This window comes from Tupaia chinensis, unplaced genomic scaffold, assembly GCF_000334495.1.
Source record: "Tupaia chinensis unplaced genomic scaffold, TupChi_1.0 Scaffold140095_1, whole genome shotgun sequence".
NCBI classification, from domain to species: domain Eukaryota; kingdom Metazoa; phylum Chordata; class Mammalia; order Scandentia; family Tupaiidae; genus Tupaia; species Tupaia belangeri.
This window is the reverse complement of record NW_006199974.1, coordinates 627,922-646,077: the sequence shown is the minus strand read 5'-3', so window position 1 is coordinate 646,077 and position 18,156 is coordinate 627,922. Positions and strand designations below refer to the sequence as shown.

At 34.6% G+C, this 18,156-nt stretch overlaps 1 protein-coding gene across 2 annotated transcripts in view; it reads right to left on the bottom strand.

Annotated features, from left to right (window-relative positions):
• Positions 1-226: 226 nt before the first annotated feature.
• Positions 227-18,156, bottom strand: part of SLF1 (SMC5/6 complex localization factor 1) — a 68,175-nt gene continuing 50,245 nt past the window's right edge. Inside the window, exons 12-17 of one of the 2 annotated variants that reach the window (XM_027765987.1) lie at positions 9,665-9,810; positions 8,583-8,746; positions 7,665-7,798; positions 5,600-5,692; positions 5,036-5,218; positions 227-1,553 (exon numbers count right to left, since the gene is read on the bottom strand). In XM_027765987.1, coding sequence (XP_027621788.1) covers positions 1,072-1,553; positions 5,036-5,218; positions 5,600-5,692; positions 7,665-7,798; positions 8,583-8,746; positions 9,665-9,810 — 1,202 coding nt within the window. In that variant the 3' untranslated portion in view covers positions 227-1,071. The remainder of the gene's footprint in view (positions 1,554-5,035; positions 5,219-5,599; positions 5,693-7,664; positions 7,799-8,582; positions 8,747-9,664; positions 9,811-18,156) is intronic. The other variant, XM_027765988.1, reaches the window with a different exon arrangement.

The following is an 18,156-nucleotide window of genomic DNA, read 5'->3' as shown; positions in this document are numbered from 1 at the left end:
ACAATAAAAAATACTCTTCATTTTTATTCAGAGCTAACATACGAATGCAGCAGTTTTCAATTTAGATTATAAACTCAGTAATAAGACAGTGAGCATCTGTATGTTGTTAAAAAAATCTAGCTTCAAGATAAAATTGAAGTATGGTTTTTAGTAGATTAATTGTGGTGAAATTATCACTTTAGTTAAATATAAGCTAAATGGAAGTTCTAATTTTTTTTTTTTACTGTATTGCAATGTAACATTCTCACTAATGAAGCCACTCCAATTTCAAAAGTGGTTATTATCCATTCCCTTTCTCTGACTACAAATTGTTATTAGGAAAAAAAGTATAAATTGAAATGTTACTACTCTATAAATTCATACTGTACATTAAGATTTTAGACAATCTTAAACGTATTACTTAGAAACCACTTCTAATCTTAATATTAATACAACTTAATACACAGAAGAATGTTGTCACTAACATTACATGAAGTAGTAATACATTTTGTACATGAACTGCTAAAACAAACAGTCAAGGGATTGGATTGTCAAACTCTGCATATTCACTGTTTAAAAACCAAAATAATATTCACTACTGTAAATTTTAGAAATGTTTATTTTAGAAACACAAATGCAAAACTAAAATGTTTACGTTAGTCCAAAAGCCTATAGAGAAGAAACCGGGAGCTGCATGTTTATAGGCGCACATCTGTATGAATATCCGTGCCATGATTCCAAGACCTAGAACATCTAGAATAAAGATATTACAGTTTGATTTGAAAAAATACTTAGTTTCTTACATATACAATATAAATACATAAATAATATCACTTTCAGAACCAAAAAAGTTAAAAGATTAGTGAAAGCAGTATAAATCAAACAAAACTATTTTACTTTTGAGTCAGATTCTACACACTAGAAAGAATCCTGTATTATAATTTGGAAGAAGTTCTTTTAAGTGCATTTTAAATTTATCAAAGTGCAGTGTCATTAAATAAAGTAGTACTTGTCAATAAGCTATGAAGTCCATAACAAATGACAAAGCAAGTTGGACAGGTATAGAAACTTGATTCAAACTTTCTGCCATCATCATGAAAACTCTGTGACTAACCGACACATCATTTCCAATGTCACCAGTAAGGCCTCAGTGTGTACTCCAGGACACACTTTCAAATTCTCAGGCAGTTCCTTAAGCATATGTGGGAGCGTCTGCAATGTCTTTATGTTTTTAGCATAAAGATCCAGTAACCAGTCAGTATGAGCACCGGTGGTTTCTTTATAACTCTTACAGGCCATAAGCAACTCATTTAGGTGAGTTAACCCTTTGAAAGCTAAGACAAACTCTGAAGTTAAATCAAAAACTGAACAAAAATTTAGCAACATCCTACTAAGTAAAAATGAACCAAATTCAAGTTGCTGCTGGTGAAAATGTTTCTCTGTTTGTACATAAAAGTTCTCCATTGTGTCTTCGATTTTTGTTATAGAGAACAGCTCTTCCTTGACTTGAGGCGATACCACATAATCCAAAGGCAATTCCCCTTTAGAGTTCCTCTGCTGTAAAAGCACTGGGCCTGTGAAAAAAGAAAATATACAATGTTAAGAAACTTTTACTTTGGCAGCTTAATAGCTGTTTTTTCCTCTCTTTTCTTCCCCCCAAAGCATTCAGGGCTGTTAGGACATTTTCTACCAATTCATGTTGACATAATTAAAATGAAAATATATACTGACTGCCTAGTAGAGGTGCATTAAAAAAAAAAATCTGGTCAACTACTTAATGAGGTTTGCCTAAAAGTATGTGCCCTAGTTAAATAAATAATATGTGTGACCATAAATGGAAAAAAAAAAAAGCCTTTATAAAACTTTATTGGGCCAGCCAGTGTTATGGCAGTTAAAGTGGTTAGATCCCACATAGTTGGCAGTGCTGTTTATACCAGATACAGCAGCTTAAAAAAAACATGCCAGTGCATGTGTGTGTCTGCCCAAAATTTCAAAATGAAATGGAGAAGAGATTAAAGGAGTGTGCCCATTCTCCAATGGGGATGGTTTCTCATCCCCCTCTCCTACCCTCATCTCTCTTCAGTGAGTGCACGTGCCCTCTGGCAAAATTTAAAATACATACATACATACAACTTTGTTAATTATTATCTTAACATTTTCAGGGCTAGCAGATGGCACAGTGGTTAAGGTGCTGGATACCAACTCCACTGTTTGAGTCCTGAACATGGTGGCTTGAAAAACACACAGAGCACATATATGCATATCTAAAATCCTGAGGGGAATGCAGAAGGGATTGTGGCATGGCCACCTCCTGGAAGTGGGGTGGGGTGTGGGGTGTGTATGTGGAGATTTCTCACTTTCTCTCTCTTTCTCCCTTGAGCATACATGCCCTATGGCAAAAATCAAAAGAAAAGAAAAGAAAAGAAAAGAAAAGAAAAGAAAGAAAGAAAGGAAAGAAAGAAAGAAAGAAAGAAAGAAAGAAAGAAAGAAAAAAAAATAGAATTTCAGTATTCCCAGAAGAAAATAACTAAACACATTCATCTTTAATTCTGTATATGAATTTAAAGATATCTCAAAATATCATGAAGAAAAAGTATTGAACCTTTTCATTGCTGTAAGAAATTTGGCAGTGCAAAGACTATAAAACCTTGCATAAACACAGAACACATTTTTAATTTTAACCACGCTTATGATTAATTTTTAATACAGGTAACTGACGTAAAAAAACATTAACTATTAATTCTTCTGGATCAAACTCTGATCTCACCCTTTTATCCAAGCTAAATCTATCTTACCAATCACTTAGTACTAAATGCAGAGTTTATCCTTTAGGTGGTGAAGGATGATGTGGATGAAACAATGACTCAGCATTTGGTCAGAGAGTAAAGTACAGGAGTACTATATAACTTTGTTAGTTAAGTCTTAGAATTATTTATACATTTGGCCATAGAAAAGTTCTAAGGGATACAAACATTTTAGTACTAGCAGACTTGATAGAAGTTTGTCATTACAAACTATCAATAGATCATGTTGTCCGAGGGAGAAAGCACCCCCCCAAGTAGGGCATGGTCATGCCACAATCCTTTCTCCATCCTGTTGGGATTCCGACCACTAAAGCACACAAATGCTGTATGTTTTTCTTTTTAAAATAAACTTGGACTTTATTTTTTTAACTTGTCAGATGGTGTGTGTACTAGTCAAAAAGAGATAGAGAGACTGAGAGAAAAAGGACCTCCCCATGGGGCATAGTCACATCAGAATTCAAACCGCTGTTGGCTATGTGAACTCTGACTCTCTTAACCACTAGGCTATAGGTCTGGCTCTGGTTGATTAAAACTCTTAATGATGATTCTGATCACACATACTTAGTAGTCTAGATATAAAATGTATCTGATATAAATGATTAATCACTGATGATACACAGTTAATATATAATTTATGAAAAACAAAGAATTCTAAACCAAAATTAAGCTCCTTCTACTTTTTATTGCCATCTCAAAAAAAGTGCTCTGTTATTCCTGTCAAAAAAAAAAAAAATTGAAGATAAAAGTATGGACACAGGGTACCAAAAGTATTTGTTATTATGTCCTACAGATAAATAAGTTTTTAAAATTATTGTTCTTAGGACTGAGTGACTCATAATGAAAATATAATGCTACATTTAATACATTTAGTGAGTGCAAGTCCAAAATATGACTAAAGCAAACTTAAGTCTGTACAACTGCCAAAGGACATTAATAAATGCAAGTACAAGTAGATTTCCTCTCTTAGGACAAGACATTTTTCCATTTACTACTCTTTACTAAGAGCCCTAGAAAAATTCACATTGGTTAGTATAATGCCATACTCTATCCAGGAGCTGGACTTAACATAATAACGGCTCTTCTATCACTTTGCTAATTTGAGGCAAAACCAAATAATGCCTTGAATGTTAGATACACGGTTGGTTAGAAAAACAAAAAACCTTCGAAGACAAAAAAGTATGGTTTAGTAAATATATATATAACATTGAAAAAAAAAAACCCACAGAACAGAAAAAATATATTGATTATGAAATGGTATCAATTCAACAGACCTGGTAAGGCCTTTAGGGGGCAGGAGAAGACTATAAATAACCAAGCGTCTTAGTCTGCCATGGTATACAGCCTTTCTTAGATGCACAGTATATATAGTAAAAAGACATCTACGAAAATATACTTTCTGTTTTTATACAGAATCAAATGCTTTGATTATGGGATAAAATGTGAAATTCTAAGTTAAAATTAGTACAAATAAAAGCAACAAGAAATTTATACAAATTGTTTCTGTACTATAAGCTAGTTCTTAGTTTTTTTCTTTTTTGAAGCATAAACCAGTTTTGAACATCTTTATGTAACATTTATATTTTTCAGTTCAGATATAAGCAGCATGTCACTGTAACAGAGGAGTTTTGCTGAAAGCAAGTATCGAAAAGAAGCAGAAAAAGCAGTAGGTGAATATTAAGCTCAAATTCCCTCCTTCACAAAACCCCTACACAACAATTATCACCATTTGAAAAATTTTCCTACTTTAACTTAATTGACTGCAAAATGTGAATGAAGAAAAAAATATTCTAGAATATCTTTTATAGTCTGTAAAGAAATGACTCATAAAAATAAGATTAATCAAGTTAGTAGTTATATGCAAGAAATGAAACAATGAAAAAATTGAAGTAATCACAATTGAACATTTACATCCATTTATTAAAATGCTTTCAGAAATGACTGGTTCACATAGACATCACACATTTGAAGTAAAAGGATTAATATTTAAAACCAACATACCCGATTAAAAAAACGCACTCTCCTATTCAAACCTGAATAGGCTTAATAATACATAAATACATACTATGAAAGGCTTTTTTTATCCCTACTAATAAAAGATGCTTAAATTCCACCTTTATTCTTATTTTTTCACTAATATGAACTAAAGGCATCTTTCCTCATAGATTTCAAGTATAAAATGCTATCTACCTCTGAGAGATTTATCCAAAAAACTGGATAATGTATCAAAATCCATTTAGCATAAATGCACTCACCCCCATGCTGTAGTAGCAGCTTGCCAATTTCTACATGTCCGTTTGACAGTGCATCATGCAAAGGAGTCACCCCGTCCACTTGAGTGAGCAGATCTACCTCTGGACAACGTTGCAAAATTTCCTGGACACACACTGTGTTGCCATAGTTACAGGCTTCATGCAAAGGCGTCCAGCCAGCATTGTCTAAATTAGAAATCATGGCAAGTTTTGAAACAGCCAAAGTAGGACTTCTGGTAGTAAAGTATTGATGTCTATTTCTCTCATCAGTTTGATTGTCTAGGTGCTTCGTATTTAAAAAGAACACTTTGATAAAAATTGTCTATAGTACAATCAAATTTTTACTTTATACTTTTAAGGAAATTACTAAAATAAAAACAATTTAAAAATCTTAATGTTGAGATATGAACAAAATATAGACAATATATAATAAATTTCTTGGTTTTACTAATGGCAGTATTTTAAACATTTAGTAAACTTATTTATAATTTTTTTCACGTGACATAAAAACTATTTAAACCACAAATATTAAGACATTACATTAAATCATAAAGATTTAGAACTTACCTTTAACATTGATGTCTATTCCTGGCAAAGAGAGAAGAAGAATCAATTTCTCCACTTGGTTATTTATGCAAGCTCTATGCAGGGCTGTTTCTCCTGCCATAAAAAATTAATAGATTATTCCAGAGAAGACAAGATATCAACTAAAGAAAACAATCAAAGGGCATGAACTAGGAGATCTGGCTTCATGCCAGAAAATTATTTATTGAGTTTTCCTTTTGACTGATTTAAACATCTCTTGCATTAGGGGAAAAAAAAAAAAAAATGGAGGGGGGAGGAGGAAACCCCACCAATCCATAGAACTCCTGTTGTATCAGCAATTCGGCAAAGAAATTCTACATCTAAAGGTTTAACACAGGCATTGTCTCCCCCTAGTTCAAGGTTTAAAGCTTCAGTTCTGCTATAAAATACCCAAATGATCAGAGAACACCAAAAATACTCGGTTTTGCAGCAATAAAAGTTTAGAGTGCAATTGCCCTCTCTTAAATTTATTCATGAACCTACGTTAAATGTATGGCTCTTTTATATACAGCATTTATAGCTTAATTCAAATGAATGTTTCTGGCTAAGCACGAGTGCCTCTACACACTCAAGTATAATTCAGAACTTCAAATCCATTAACAGATGGTTTGCTGCTTCTCAATAGGCTGTCTGGCTTGGCTACAGCAGCACAGAGAGGGAGAAATGGAGGAATCTTAATATAAACACCCCCTCCACTACCCCAATAGACACACACACACACACACACACACACTCTCTCTCTCTCTCTGAAAAAAATCCCTGGTACCATTTAAAGCTGAACAAGAGTAACAATACAGTGGTATGTTTTTTTTCAAGGAGGGCTAGAATTAGTACCTGTTGGTTAAAAGAATCTATTTCCATTTCCATTAAAACCAAGATTAATAAGATATAAGTGGTAATTTGATGTAAAGGGACTTTTAAAACTTATTATAAATGATTGCTTAGGAAACAAAATAAAAGTACTGAATCAAATTTATTCTTGCTATAAAATACTAAGCACATTTCTACAGTGTTCAGTTTCATAAATTATCTCTGTAACTTAGACTAAAACATTTTGTTTATATGCATAGGAAAGCTTTTGAAAATTTTTTCCTACTATTTTTCAGTTCTCTTTCTCTCTCCCAGTTCCTTTGGCTGTTCAGCCTAAGTCATTCATATTCATTTTACTTTCAGAAACAATAAAACAAAGAAAAAGGGACACTGATTTGTGAAGTTAATATCTGAGTTCTTATCTAATACATGTTTCATACTGTGAGTCAATTGGGCAGCTATTTTGCATTTGTGATGTGAAATTATGAATTTATATTATGCTGAAAGATTATAAGAGCTTCACTGTCACTATTTCCATGTGCCATAATAATAATATTTGTATTAAAAACTTGGTATGTCATAAACAAAAGAGACTCAGTGATATACTTTGGCCAGGTAAACACTCCTGGAAGATAACTTGTATTTGTGACATCTAAGAGGTATTTAAGTAAGAAAGGTGCCAGAGTGAATTATTACGTTATTCTTGTTATTCCACCCTTTAGGCACTTAGGTTCCAGTATAGTTAGAACCAAAAGCCAAACACATTTCATAGTCTGGGCTCAATGCCTGGAAGAAAAGAGCCCATATGCTTAACACAGCTATGTAACATAGCCTACTCCTCATTCTTTGTTCACAAAATGTCTAGGACTCAAAGAGATGAAGACTGAATTATACTTTCAAATCAGAAGACAGTGATCCTATGTAGCACCCGTTGAGGTGGAATAGAAAAGTAAGGCGGGCAAGTCTGCAACGTGTGCTGTACACCCCCGTTCAGTATCTGGAGAGGCAGTAGAAAACAAGAAAGGGAGTAATATCCTATTATACTGGGTATTAAACAATCGCTTTCTTTGTATAAATGACAGTTCGAGAAAATAATATGCTATCTAGGAAGGTATTTCCTGGACCTAGTCCAATATTTAAGTTGAAGTATTCATCAGAGAAAATGTATGAAACTTCCAAGTAGTGACTACAACCATGAAAACTTCTTAGCATAAATTAATTCAGATACTTGGAATACCTTTTAGATTAGTCTTGCGAAAATTCATCTTTGGAACTAAAGAGGGGCAATTCTCCTTGGAACATGACAATTCTCCTTCGGTCTTCTTTTTCAATCTTTTTAATGATGAAGAACATTTAGCAAGGTTCAGCTCTCTGAAAGGAAATTAAGAAATAATTAAAGCTTGTTTTTTAGCAAAGCATGCCAACAGACATTAGTAGTCAGTAGTTTAAAAAAAAAATCTGGGCTCCTTTTAATGTAACCCCCCTTTACTCAATCTTTATTGCGTTCTAATTTAAAATTTTAGTTCAAATGTATAGAAACTAATTTTAATACATTCATTTTCATTTTATTAGCTTTGCCTACCCCAACAGCCCACTGAGAAGTTTATGAACACAGAATGTCGAGTAAAGAGAAAGTGACCAAGTAAACCACCGTTGGCAGAGAGAATAAAGCGGCAAGCTAAGATCGTATACAGGGCTCCGCTCTCCCAATTTTTATCTTCATATTCTGACCCTATTCTGTTTTCCCTCTCAGAAAACATTTCAGATTTTCCAAGATTTATGCAGCATACTTTCAGAGGTTGTTTCTCATTTGGGAGAAGTTATTATAACAATTTAGAATATTTTGTATGGCCATGTATTCTGAAATTTCATCTGTATTACAAGAAAGTTGTAATTCCAATCTCTGAGCAAGAATTATGTAAAAAAATAATGTGATAAATAGTTTTATTTTGGGAAGCACTTAATCTTAATAGAAAGTATGTACACTCAATTACAAAAAGAGAAAATGTGGATCATGTGTATTTATTGGTCTAAATCTGAGTTCTGCTAGTCAGTATAATTCTGGTACTAGAGTTAACCATACAGTTCAAGAAATGTGTCCAAAAGAGAACTGTGTGCCAAACTACAGCACAGTTGGGATATCAGCATCACTTACGGTAACTCTGGCAGCCCTTCGACTTGCTTCTGTTTAGCACCATTCAGCATGAGTAAGGCTCTCTGATATTCAAAGCAGGGCCTCTGTCCTGTTTTCTTTGGTATCTGCATCTTTCTTGCACCATGCACACCAGTTTTCCCCAACGCTGGCAAATATGAATATACCTGTTGCAAAATAATATTATATTGCTTTCTTTACACAAGAAGCATTAAAAAATTCTTTGATTCATTTCACAATTATTTGGTTATGCTTCCTTGGTTTCATCTCAATGGTTGCCACCATATCTTGTTTAAATATGATAAAATATTAAGAGTTGCTATTGCCTTGTCATTAAGTCAATATAAGGTGGACAAGAAGAAAAATACTTTCTTAAAATAACTTTTTCTAATTTAATTTTGATGCACATTTAGAGAAGTTTTTCAATTAGTCTCATGCACAACTTCTAATCAGCTGCATATTTTTAATATTTATGATTTATGTACAACTGGTATCTTGTCATTTCCATTTTGATAATGCTTTTCTTCAATAGAAAACAAGTCTGGAATAAATAAAATAAGGAGTAAAAAATGACCTTAAAGACAAGAATTGTAACAAAACAGAGTTTGCCCAAACTGACCACTAAACAAATTATTTCTCATCTGTTAAAGAAGCTGCTGAAGATATTAGATATTAAGATCTAAAGATAGTCAAGATAAAACTGAAAAGCTCTGTATCAAATGCTGTTTAAATGTGTGTATATAGAGGATGGCAACATTTGTAACATTTGCTTTTTAAATACCATTAAATACGATATTTTTGAATCTAGTTCTTTATAAAATAATAATATTAGACACTATGGCAAATGATTACAAAACAAAAATTCTTGTATTTTTTCTGTTATCAATTCTTAATTACTCTCAATAGTAATAAAATTTCCACTGATTACTGTTTTTGAGGTTTAAAAAAATCTTACACAGATTTTTAAAGATTTATAAATCAATATGCTCTTATCCACTTATTAGAAATAATTAAAACTATTTTAAAATGGAAATTTTTAACTTACTTTTAGAAAATTAAGAGAGCTAGGAGAGAGTGGTAGTTACCATTTTCTGAAGAGAGAGCATCTCAGAAGAAATACTGATGGAACTCTGTAAACACAACTTTTTAAAAACTGCCTCTGCAACAAACATTTGAAGCCAAGAGGAGGAAAAGGAGCAAATAAAAATCTCTAATTCTCGTGAAGAAAAGTCTACAGAAAAAAAGAAAAGTAAATACAGTTATTGCTACATTCTATAGCATTTTCTATAGGCTTTCTTTCTTTCTTTTCTTAATCTGCTATAGGGCATCTGTGCTCATTAGAGACAGAGAGTGGAAGGAGAGAGGGAGAGAAAGGGGAGCAAGTAATGAGGGGGTGGGAGAGAGAGACAGAGAGACAGAGAAGAAAATTGAGAAATCACCCCTCAGGGATGGCCACACCACAATCTCTTCTCTATTTTCTTCTTGGGATTTTGGGCATGCACACACACGCGCCAGGTGTGTTTTTCAAGCTGCCAGGTTAAGGACTCTCAACTGTGCAGTCAGCCATTTATTAATAGATGCAGTCACCTTAACCACCATGCCACTGGCTGGCCTTTGGGCTCTCTCATTTTGATTTTAGTCAATCAAATGATGATCCCAACACCAGTAAGATTCACTCACATGATTTAAACCACAAATGATAGATAATATTTCTATCTCTTGCCTTTGCAAAGATTGTATGGCACATTTTGAAATATAATCATCATCATAATTATTTTAATTTGCCAGAGGGTACCAGCATTTGCTGGAGAGAGGCAGTGGGAGGAAATTGAGAAAGTATCCCGCCAGACAGAATGGTCCCACCACAATCCTTTCTCCTCCATTTCCTATTTAAAAAAACATTTTTTTTTGGACGGGTTTTTGTTTTAGGGTGCGTGCGCTTTGCCAGACAGACAGAGAGACAGAAAGCGAGAAATCACCCCCCATGGGGCATGGCCATGCCATAATCCCTTCTCCTCCATTCTCCTCTCAGGATCTTGGGCACGCATGCACATGTGCCCGGCGTGAGTTTTAAGCCACTGGGTCTGGGACACGAACCGTGGTCAACTACGTGGCAGTCCAGCGACACAGCCATTATGCTAACTGGTGGTACCCATTTCCTATTTTTTTTTGGGGATTTTGGAAACGCATGCATATGTGCCCTGTGTGTTTTTCAAGCTACTTGACTTGGGACTCAAATTACATAGTCAGCCACGTGGGATCTGGCTGCCTTAATCAACATGCCGCCAGCTGGCACCAAACATTATCTTTTATTATTTCAAATAAAAGTCTTGAAATTACAGTTATACATGGATAGATAATATGAAAATACAGACAGACATGGGATTTTATCTACAACTAGACAATTAATTAACATTAAGGTTCTCTTCCCACAAGAAGACTGCTTCTTTAGAAAGCCAGTATTTTATTTTTAAATGAATACACATGTATTTAATTTGCAATGGTCAGTTTTGAGCAGATATGAAAAAAGAAATAGACTAACTGTGCTTGTACCATCCTGGAATCCTACAACTGCAGAAAAGGAGGAAAAGCACAAGGTAAAGAAGAAAAATGCGAACAACAAAGTGTGTAAGATTACCTTAGAAGCTTATACCTAATTTACTATGCAGGAGGGTGTGGGGTAAACTTAAATAATAAAACAACCAACTACCAAGAAAACAGTAAAAGCTTCAAATCTCTTCCATTTGGAAACTTCAAGTGCACCAATAAGACAGGAATGTATAAAATATACACATGAATCGAAAGGGATAATTTATTTAATGCTATGAATTCTCTATTAATACTCTCCGTGTAAGTAACAGAATAGGTAAACAATAGAATGACAGTTGAATAAGTAAGTCCAACCAGTAGAATACTATCAGTAAAATCAGAGAAAAGAAACAGTATTTAAGAATTGTGATGGAGTAAGAAAGTGGCACTGCAGTAAAACACGATGCTCTGCAAGGGTGACCCCCATGACAAAGTTTTGAGTTCTCTTCAGGAGACTTCTCTGAGTAGGAAAGGCTAGCTAAGGCTGGGAGATAACACCCTGCTGTTGTCCTGTCTATCTTTCTCTCTCTTACTCATATAAGAAATTCATAAATAAACTTTAAAAAGTTGTAATGTTTGGGAACCAACAGATGGCACAGTGGTTAAGGCACTGGACACTCCCACATGGCTGACCACAGTTCAAGTCCTAGATCTGGTGGCTTGCTTTCTCACTTTCTCTCTCTCTGTGTGCCTTTCTTTGGTCAAATGAAAAAATAAATGAATGAATAATAAATAAATAAAAAATAAATGAATGAATGAAAAAATAAATGAATGAACTAACTAAATAAATTTTTTAAAAAGTTGTAATATTATACAACAAGGTAAGTTAACTACAAAAATCAGAAGATAAAGAATAAATCAATAAAACTAGCAACATAAGCATGTAGATATACAGCAGCAGAATTAAAATATAAAGTATTAAGTTAAAATACATTTTAAAAATCTGACAAAATGATAACATAAAGTATATAACTTGACATCTCTTCTAAGGAGCAGGGTTCTTTTCGACTGAGGAGATCTTAGGCACCCAGTGAATGTCTTCCTCAGCTGCCTTCACAAAAGGCTAGGGGTTCTGATGTCCTTCTGGTCCATGATCCTTGAATTCAGTGATATGCAAAGAGGTTTGCAGAAGAGGAGATTTTGCGCCCAAGGAATATTTAACAAATTCTGTTCTTAACAACTGGAGAAGGGGATATTATTGGCATGCAGTGGGCAAAGTCCAGGGATTCTGCTAAACACCCTATACTGCACATAGGACAATCCCCAACAACAATCAGTTATCCATCCCCCAAAATAATCAGTGCCCAGACTGAGAAACTGCTTTGACTAAAGACACTTAAGGTCCTTGCCTTGTGGCAGACTGCCAAATAGGAGTCTTTAAAACTTCGGGCAAATTGCTCCTGTCAGATGTTAATCAGTACACCTAGCCTGAGACAAGATTCCTAAATTTTAATAATCCCTTCCAAAATGGTCTTAACAGAGATATACATGTTAGAGCTGAAAATGAGAAAGGAGTTATTTACAATCCTTTCTCCTGCTACTACTAAAGCTCTGTTAGTATTATCTAAAAATGCGCGTGCAATAAACTGAAGGATGATAATCAAAAGCTTGTTTGAACATTTAATCTCTAGTTATATATACATTAAAAAGCCTATCTATCATCACAGTCTTCAACCAACTTGTCTCATCATATAGAAACTCTTAGCAAAAGCAAAAACAAAGTAGAAATAACTTGTGCTGCAGAGCTGAAAAAAGATGTTATCATTCTGGAACTTCTGAATGTAAGGAGCGTACCTGATAGGTTTACCGAAGTAAGGAAATAAACACTATAATAGATTCATACATTAATAGTTAATAGGGCAAAGAGAATGAAAAATAATAAATGAACAAGGGAAAAGGAGAAACGTAACTACTGGACTGTAATTTCTTTAAGAGCAGGGTCATTTCTATGCTCCTCAGAGCATGGAGGTTACTAATTGCACAAAATAAACATTTAGCATTTGACAGATAAATGAATGAGTGACTGGAAAACCTCATAAGTGAGACAAGCCAGTAAAATCAGATTATACCACTCCCTTGTTAAAACAGTTCCCAATTCCACAATACAGCTTACCAATTTCTATATAAACTCCTCTACTCCCTTGGCCTTATGCTGGCCACTCTCCCCATTGGTGCTTACCCAAAGCCAGGTGTCAGACGTCTCAAATGGCTTTAGCTCTTTCCTACCTCGGAGACGTAGTAAATGCTTTCTGACTAGAATATTATCCCTGACTGCCAAATTTCTACCTATTCTTCAGGTTCTGCGTTCCATGACCATCCAACATTAAGTTTGCTCATCTGAACACCCAGCTGTACTTATTCAGAGCATTTATTTTTAAAAGACATATTTATACTCGCTTATTTACATTCTGCCTCTCACACTGAAAGCTGAAAAAAAAAAAAAGGAAAAAAACAACAATAAAAAGAACATGTCTCATTTCCCTCTTCTACTATATGTGATATAAAATGTTTAGCCCAATACCTGGTAGACTACCAATAAAAATTTGTTAAATAAAATAAAGAAATAGCAACATTTTGACTGATAAAATTAATAAAAATATTAAAATATCAAAGTTTGTATTTCTGGGGGCAAGTCAGTGGCGTAGTGGTTAAGGCGGCTAGAACCCACAAGGCTGACTAGACATTTTGAATCCCGGACTCGGAAGCCTTGAAAAACACCCTGGGCAGGTGTGTGTGTGCCCAAAATCCTAAGGAGAATGGAAAAAAAGAGACTGAGGCAAAGTTACTCCCTTTCACCAAGGGGTGTTTTCTCACTTTCCCTATCTTTTTCTCTCTCTTGTGAGTGCACATGCTCTATAGCAAACTTAAAAAAAAAAAAAAAAAAAAAAAGAGGTCTGAAGAATAGAAAGAGATTAGAATAGAGAAAATGTGAGTGTGAGACAAGTTTTTTTTGTTTTTTTTTTTTTTTTTTTTGGAGAGGTTTTCGCTATAGGGCATGTGCACTCGCTGGAAAGACAGAGAGAGACAGAGAGACAGAAAGTGAGAAATCACCCCCCAGGAAGGATGGCCATGCCACAATCCCTTTTCCTTCATTCTCCTCTCGGGATCTTGGGCATGCATACACACGAGCCCAGCGTTAGTTTAAGCCACCAGGTCCGGGACTCGAACCACAGTCAACTACATGGGAGTCCAGCAACCTAGCCATCACGCTAACTGCTGGTCCCCAACGTGAGCGAAGTTTTCACAAAATACTGTATTGTCTGAAAGTCATGTTGCATTTTTGCCTAGAAAAATAGATCATGACTTTCCTGATGACCCAATATTTATCAGGAAAAGATAATGATGTAATCTAAGAGGGGCAAAAGAAGCTTTATTAAAATTCTATTATGATGTGAAAAGAAAAATAGTAAATTTTCATGACATGCTTTCTTTCCCATTGAAATAAGGGAAGAGAAAAATGTCAGTCAGGGATTAGCAAACTATGGCTTGCTAACTGTTTTTATGAATAAAGTGTCACTAGAACACAGCCATATTCATTTCTTTGTGTACTTCGTATAGTTGTCTTATGACAAATACAGAATTGAATAGTTAGGACACAAACCAAAAATATAGACATTCTTTACCTTACATTAAAAAAAAAAAAAAAGCTGACCACCAGTTTAGGCAAGAATCAGAAATTTCAATTAAGCATTTAAAAATTTCTGATAGTTTGACCTTAAAATACAGAAAGGAAACTGTCCAAAGAGCTTAGAAACAAGAGAGTGGTATCTACATGGAACTGAGACATTTGATGGGATAAAAAAGAAAGGATTTTACTCTGAAATAACAATAAAACTAACAAGTCATACTAAGTTAAAATTGATTTGCTTGCTCGGAATCTGAGTAGTGTCACAGTATAAATTTTGTTTAAGAGGACAAAAAACTAAAACATACAATTCACCATAAATGAGAATGATGGATCAAAATCTTTAAGTTATAACAGCCAAATTATAACATTTTTCATAATCACTTAGGAAAAGTTACTGAGATGAAAAATAATGCAAAAAAAAATGCAAAAGAAATGTTTAAAATAAAAGAAGGAGAGTATACCCACAGAGAAAAAGAAATGTGAATAAAGAGATGGCAAACAATGATTTTTAAATTTCTTCTTCAAAATATGGAGAGAAAGTTGTCCACACATAGGGAAGAGCACGATATTCTGCAAACTCCAAAATATAAGTTTAATTCTGCTCATTAGATACAGAGAAGCTAATGCTCTCTTAGGCCAGCTGGTAGAATGGTGGTTAAGACAGCTGGATCCCAAATGGCTAAAAGCACAGTTTGAGTACTAGACCCAGCAGCTTGAAAAACGAGTCGGGCTTGTGAGTATGTGTGCCCAACACCCTAAAAGGAGGGAGAGATGGAGGAGAAGGGATTGAAGAGAGATCATTTTCCATGAGAGGTGCTTCCCCACCCTCCCCCAGAATACATAAGAATACATACCCTCTGGCAAATTTTTTAAGAAAGAAAAAGAAAAGAAAAGCTATTACTCTCTTAAGAATAAAGAAACGAGTCACTCGATTTATAATATTTCTTGAGAAAGGTCAAACATTATCTATACTGATAAAAAAATTAAAATATTAATTTGAACCATTTTTAGAAATATATGTTAAAGATTTTTTAATTGCCAATTTGTAGCCTAATTTAAAGCCTAAGGAACCAACTGTGAGTATGTAAGTGTGTGTGTGTGTGTGTGTGTGTGTGTGTGTGTGTGTATGGTGAGAGAGAGAGGGAGATAGAGAGAGAGAGAAAGAAAAGACTTCAACATGCTTTTTCAACTGTGGGATAATTTACATCTTAAAGAGTTTTTTTTTTTTTTGGAGAAGTTTTTGCTATAGGGCACGTGCGCTCGCCAGACAGACAGAGACAGATATAGAGACAGAAAACGAGAAATCACCCCCCAGGGGGGGATGGTCACACCACAATCCCTTCTCCTCCATCCTCCTCTCGGGATCTTGGGCACGCACGCACACGCGCCCAGCGTGAGTTCTAAGCCACCGGGTCCAGGCCGCGAACCGCGGTCGACTACGTGGGAATCCAGTGACATAGCCATTACACTAACTGCTGGTTCCAACATCTTATAGAGTTTTAAATATTAGTGATCACTCACAGATCTTTGAGAGTCTAGTGACAGGATTATCACAGTAACATTAAAAGTGAGTTTTAAGTCAGTCACGGGCTCAAATTTCTAGGGTTTAAGCTGCTAATCCTGTCCTGGAACCCCAAATTCAAAGAGGTTTCCTTACAGAATGAAAACAGGCAATTCTGTTAGCCAAACATTGTTTTAAGCCTAGCAAATACTAACAGATTTCTGCTGATTTTGAAAAAGATTATAAAACAAACATACAAACAAACAAACACTAAACTACCTATCAGGAATGATGAGAAAGAAATGGCAAGAAAGGGTTCTAAAGACTGAATCTGAGTTAAGGAGTGTTAAAAAGTCATGCAACAAAGGGCAGCTAGTCCACAAAAGGAACAGTAATCACCCCCTTAGTTCAATAAAAAAGAAAGAAGAAAAAAGAATATAAAATGCTATAGAAAAATGTTTCTAACTTTAGTTGTATAAAAAGGGACCTCTCTTTGCAGAGGACGTCAAATAAATCCTGAACTCAATTATAAGCTGGATTTCTATTCTAGAATCTCTCTTCAAAGTATTAATAGTGATCGGACAAGCAGTTCGCATAATGGCCATGTCACTGGACTCCCTTGTAGTCGACACTGGTTCGAGTCCCGGACCTGGTGGTTTAAACTCATGCCGGGCACGTGTGCATGAGTCCCAAGATCCTGAGAGGAGAATAGAGGAGAAGGGATTGCAGCATGGCCATCCCCCCAGGGGGTGATTTCTCGATTTCTGTCTGTCTCTGTCTTTCTGGCAAGTGCATGCGCCCTACAGCAAAAACCTCTCCAAAAAAAAAAAAAAAAGAATAGTGATCGACAGCATATACAAAAACTTTTTATTTTCATAAAGCCAAAACACATTGAAATACGTGTATAAAAAATAGGATATTTATTTGGTAGCCTAAAATACTGACAACTAATTATGTACATAAAAACCATCTTTTTAGATTTGAGGGCCACGGAATGCCCACTTGGTTTACAATTTGCTCATTTTAGGAGATTAGGATTATAGAAATTAAAAAAAAAAAAGGAAAGAAGAGAGAAACAAGAAGGCAGACAAACTCTAAACTGACTGTGAAGCTCAGGAATGTAAGTAAGGTCGAATGGGCATCTGCCTCAGTCTGGAGACCCAGGACTAAGGCACAAAGTGAGTGCCATGAAAATGAATTTTGTCATCACATTGGTTAAATACTTCTGCTCCCATTTATTTTAGAGAAAACTTTAAAATTAGACAATGAAGGGAGGAGAAAGCGAGAAAGAAATGCATCTAAATTACTTCTGCATCCATACTTGCTTCCTGTTACAGTACCAGACTTAGTGGGGAAAAAAAATAGCAGCTTTTTATGCTATATGAAAAGCCACACAGTAATAGACACACAGGGAAAATGTTTCAGTCAGTGATATAATTCAAATTAATACAAGTAGCTTCATGACATAATAAGTATTCAATTAATTTCCTTTTTTTAAACACTATTAGTGCTCATGAAGGAAAAGACTTGGAAATTGTTCATATGGCACAGATAAGGTCAGGCTGATAAAGCTTTATATTCAACTTGAATGACTTGAAGTGTTAAAGGCACTGAGAATAGTTAAAAAATGTGAGAATCTAAAAACTATACATAAAAAGTAATTCTCTTCAATGAAAAATAAATTTAAAAATTTTAATTACATAACATGGTCTAAGCATAATTTATAGTTGTAGGAGTAAAAAAACCACATTAATATTATGTATAATTTATTTTCAGGTAGTTTTTTCTATACTATCATTTGAGATTGAATTTTTATGAAATGACCAAAATAATATTTTTGAATAATAAATAATGTATGT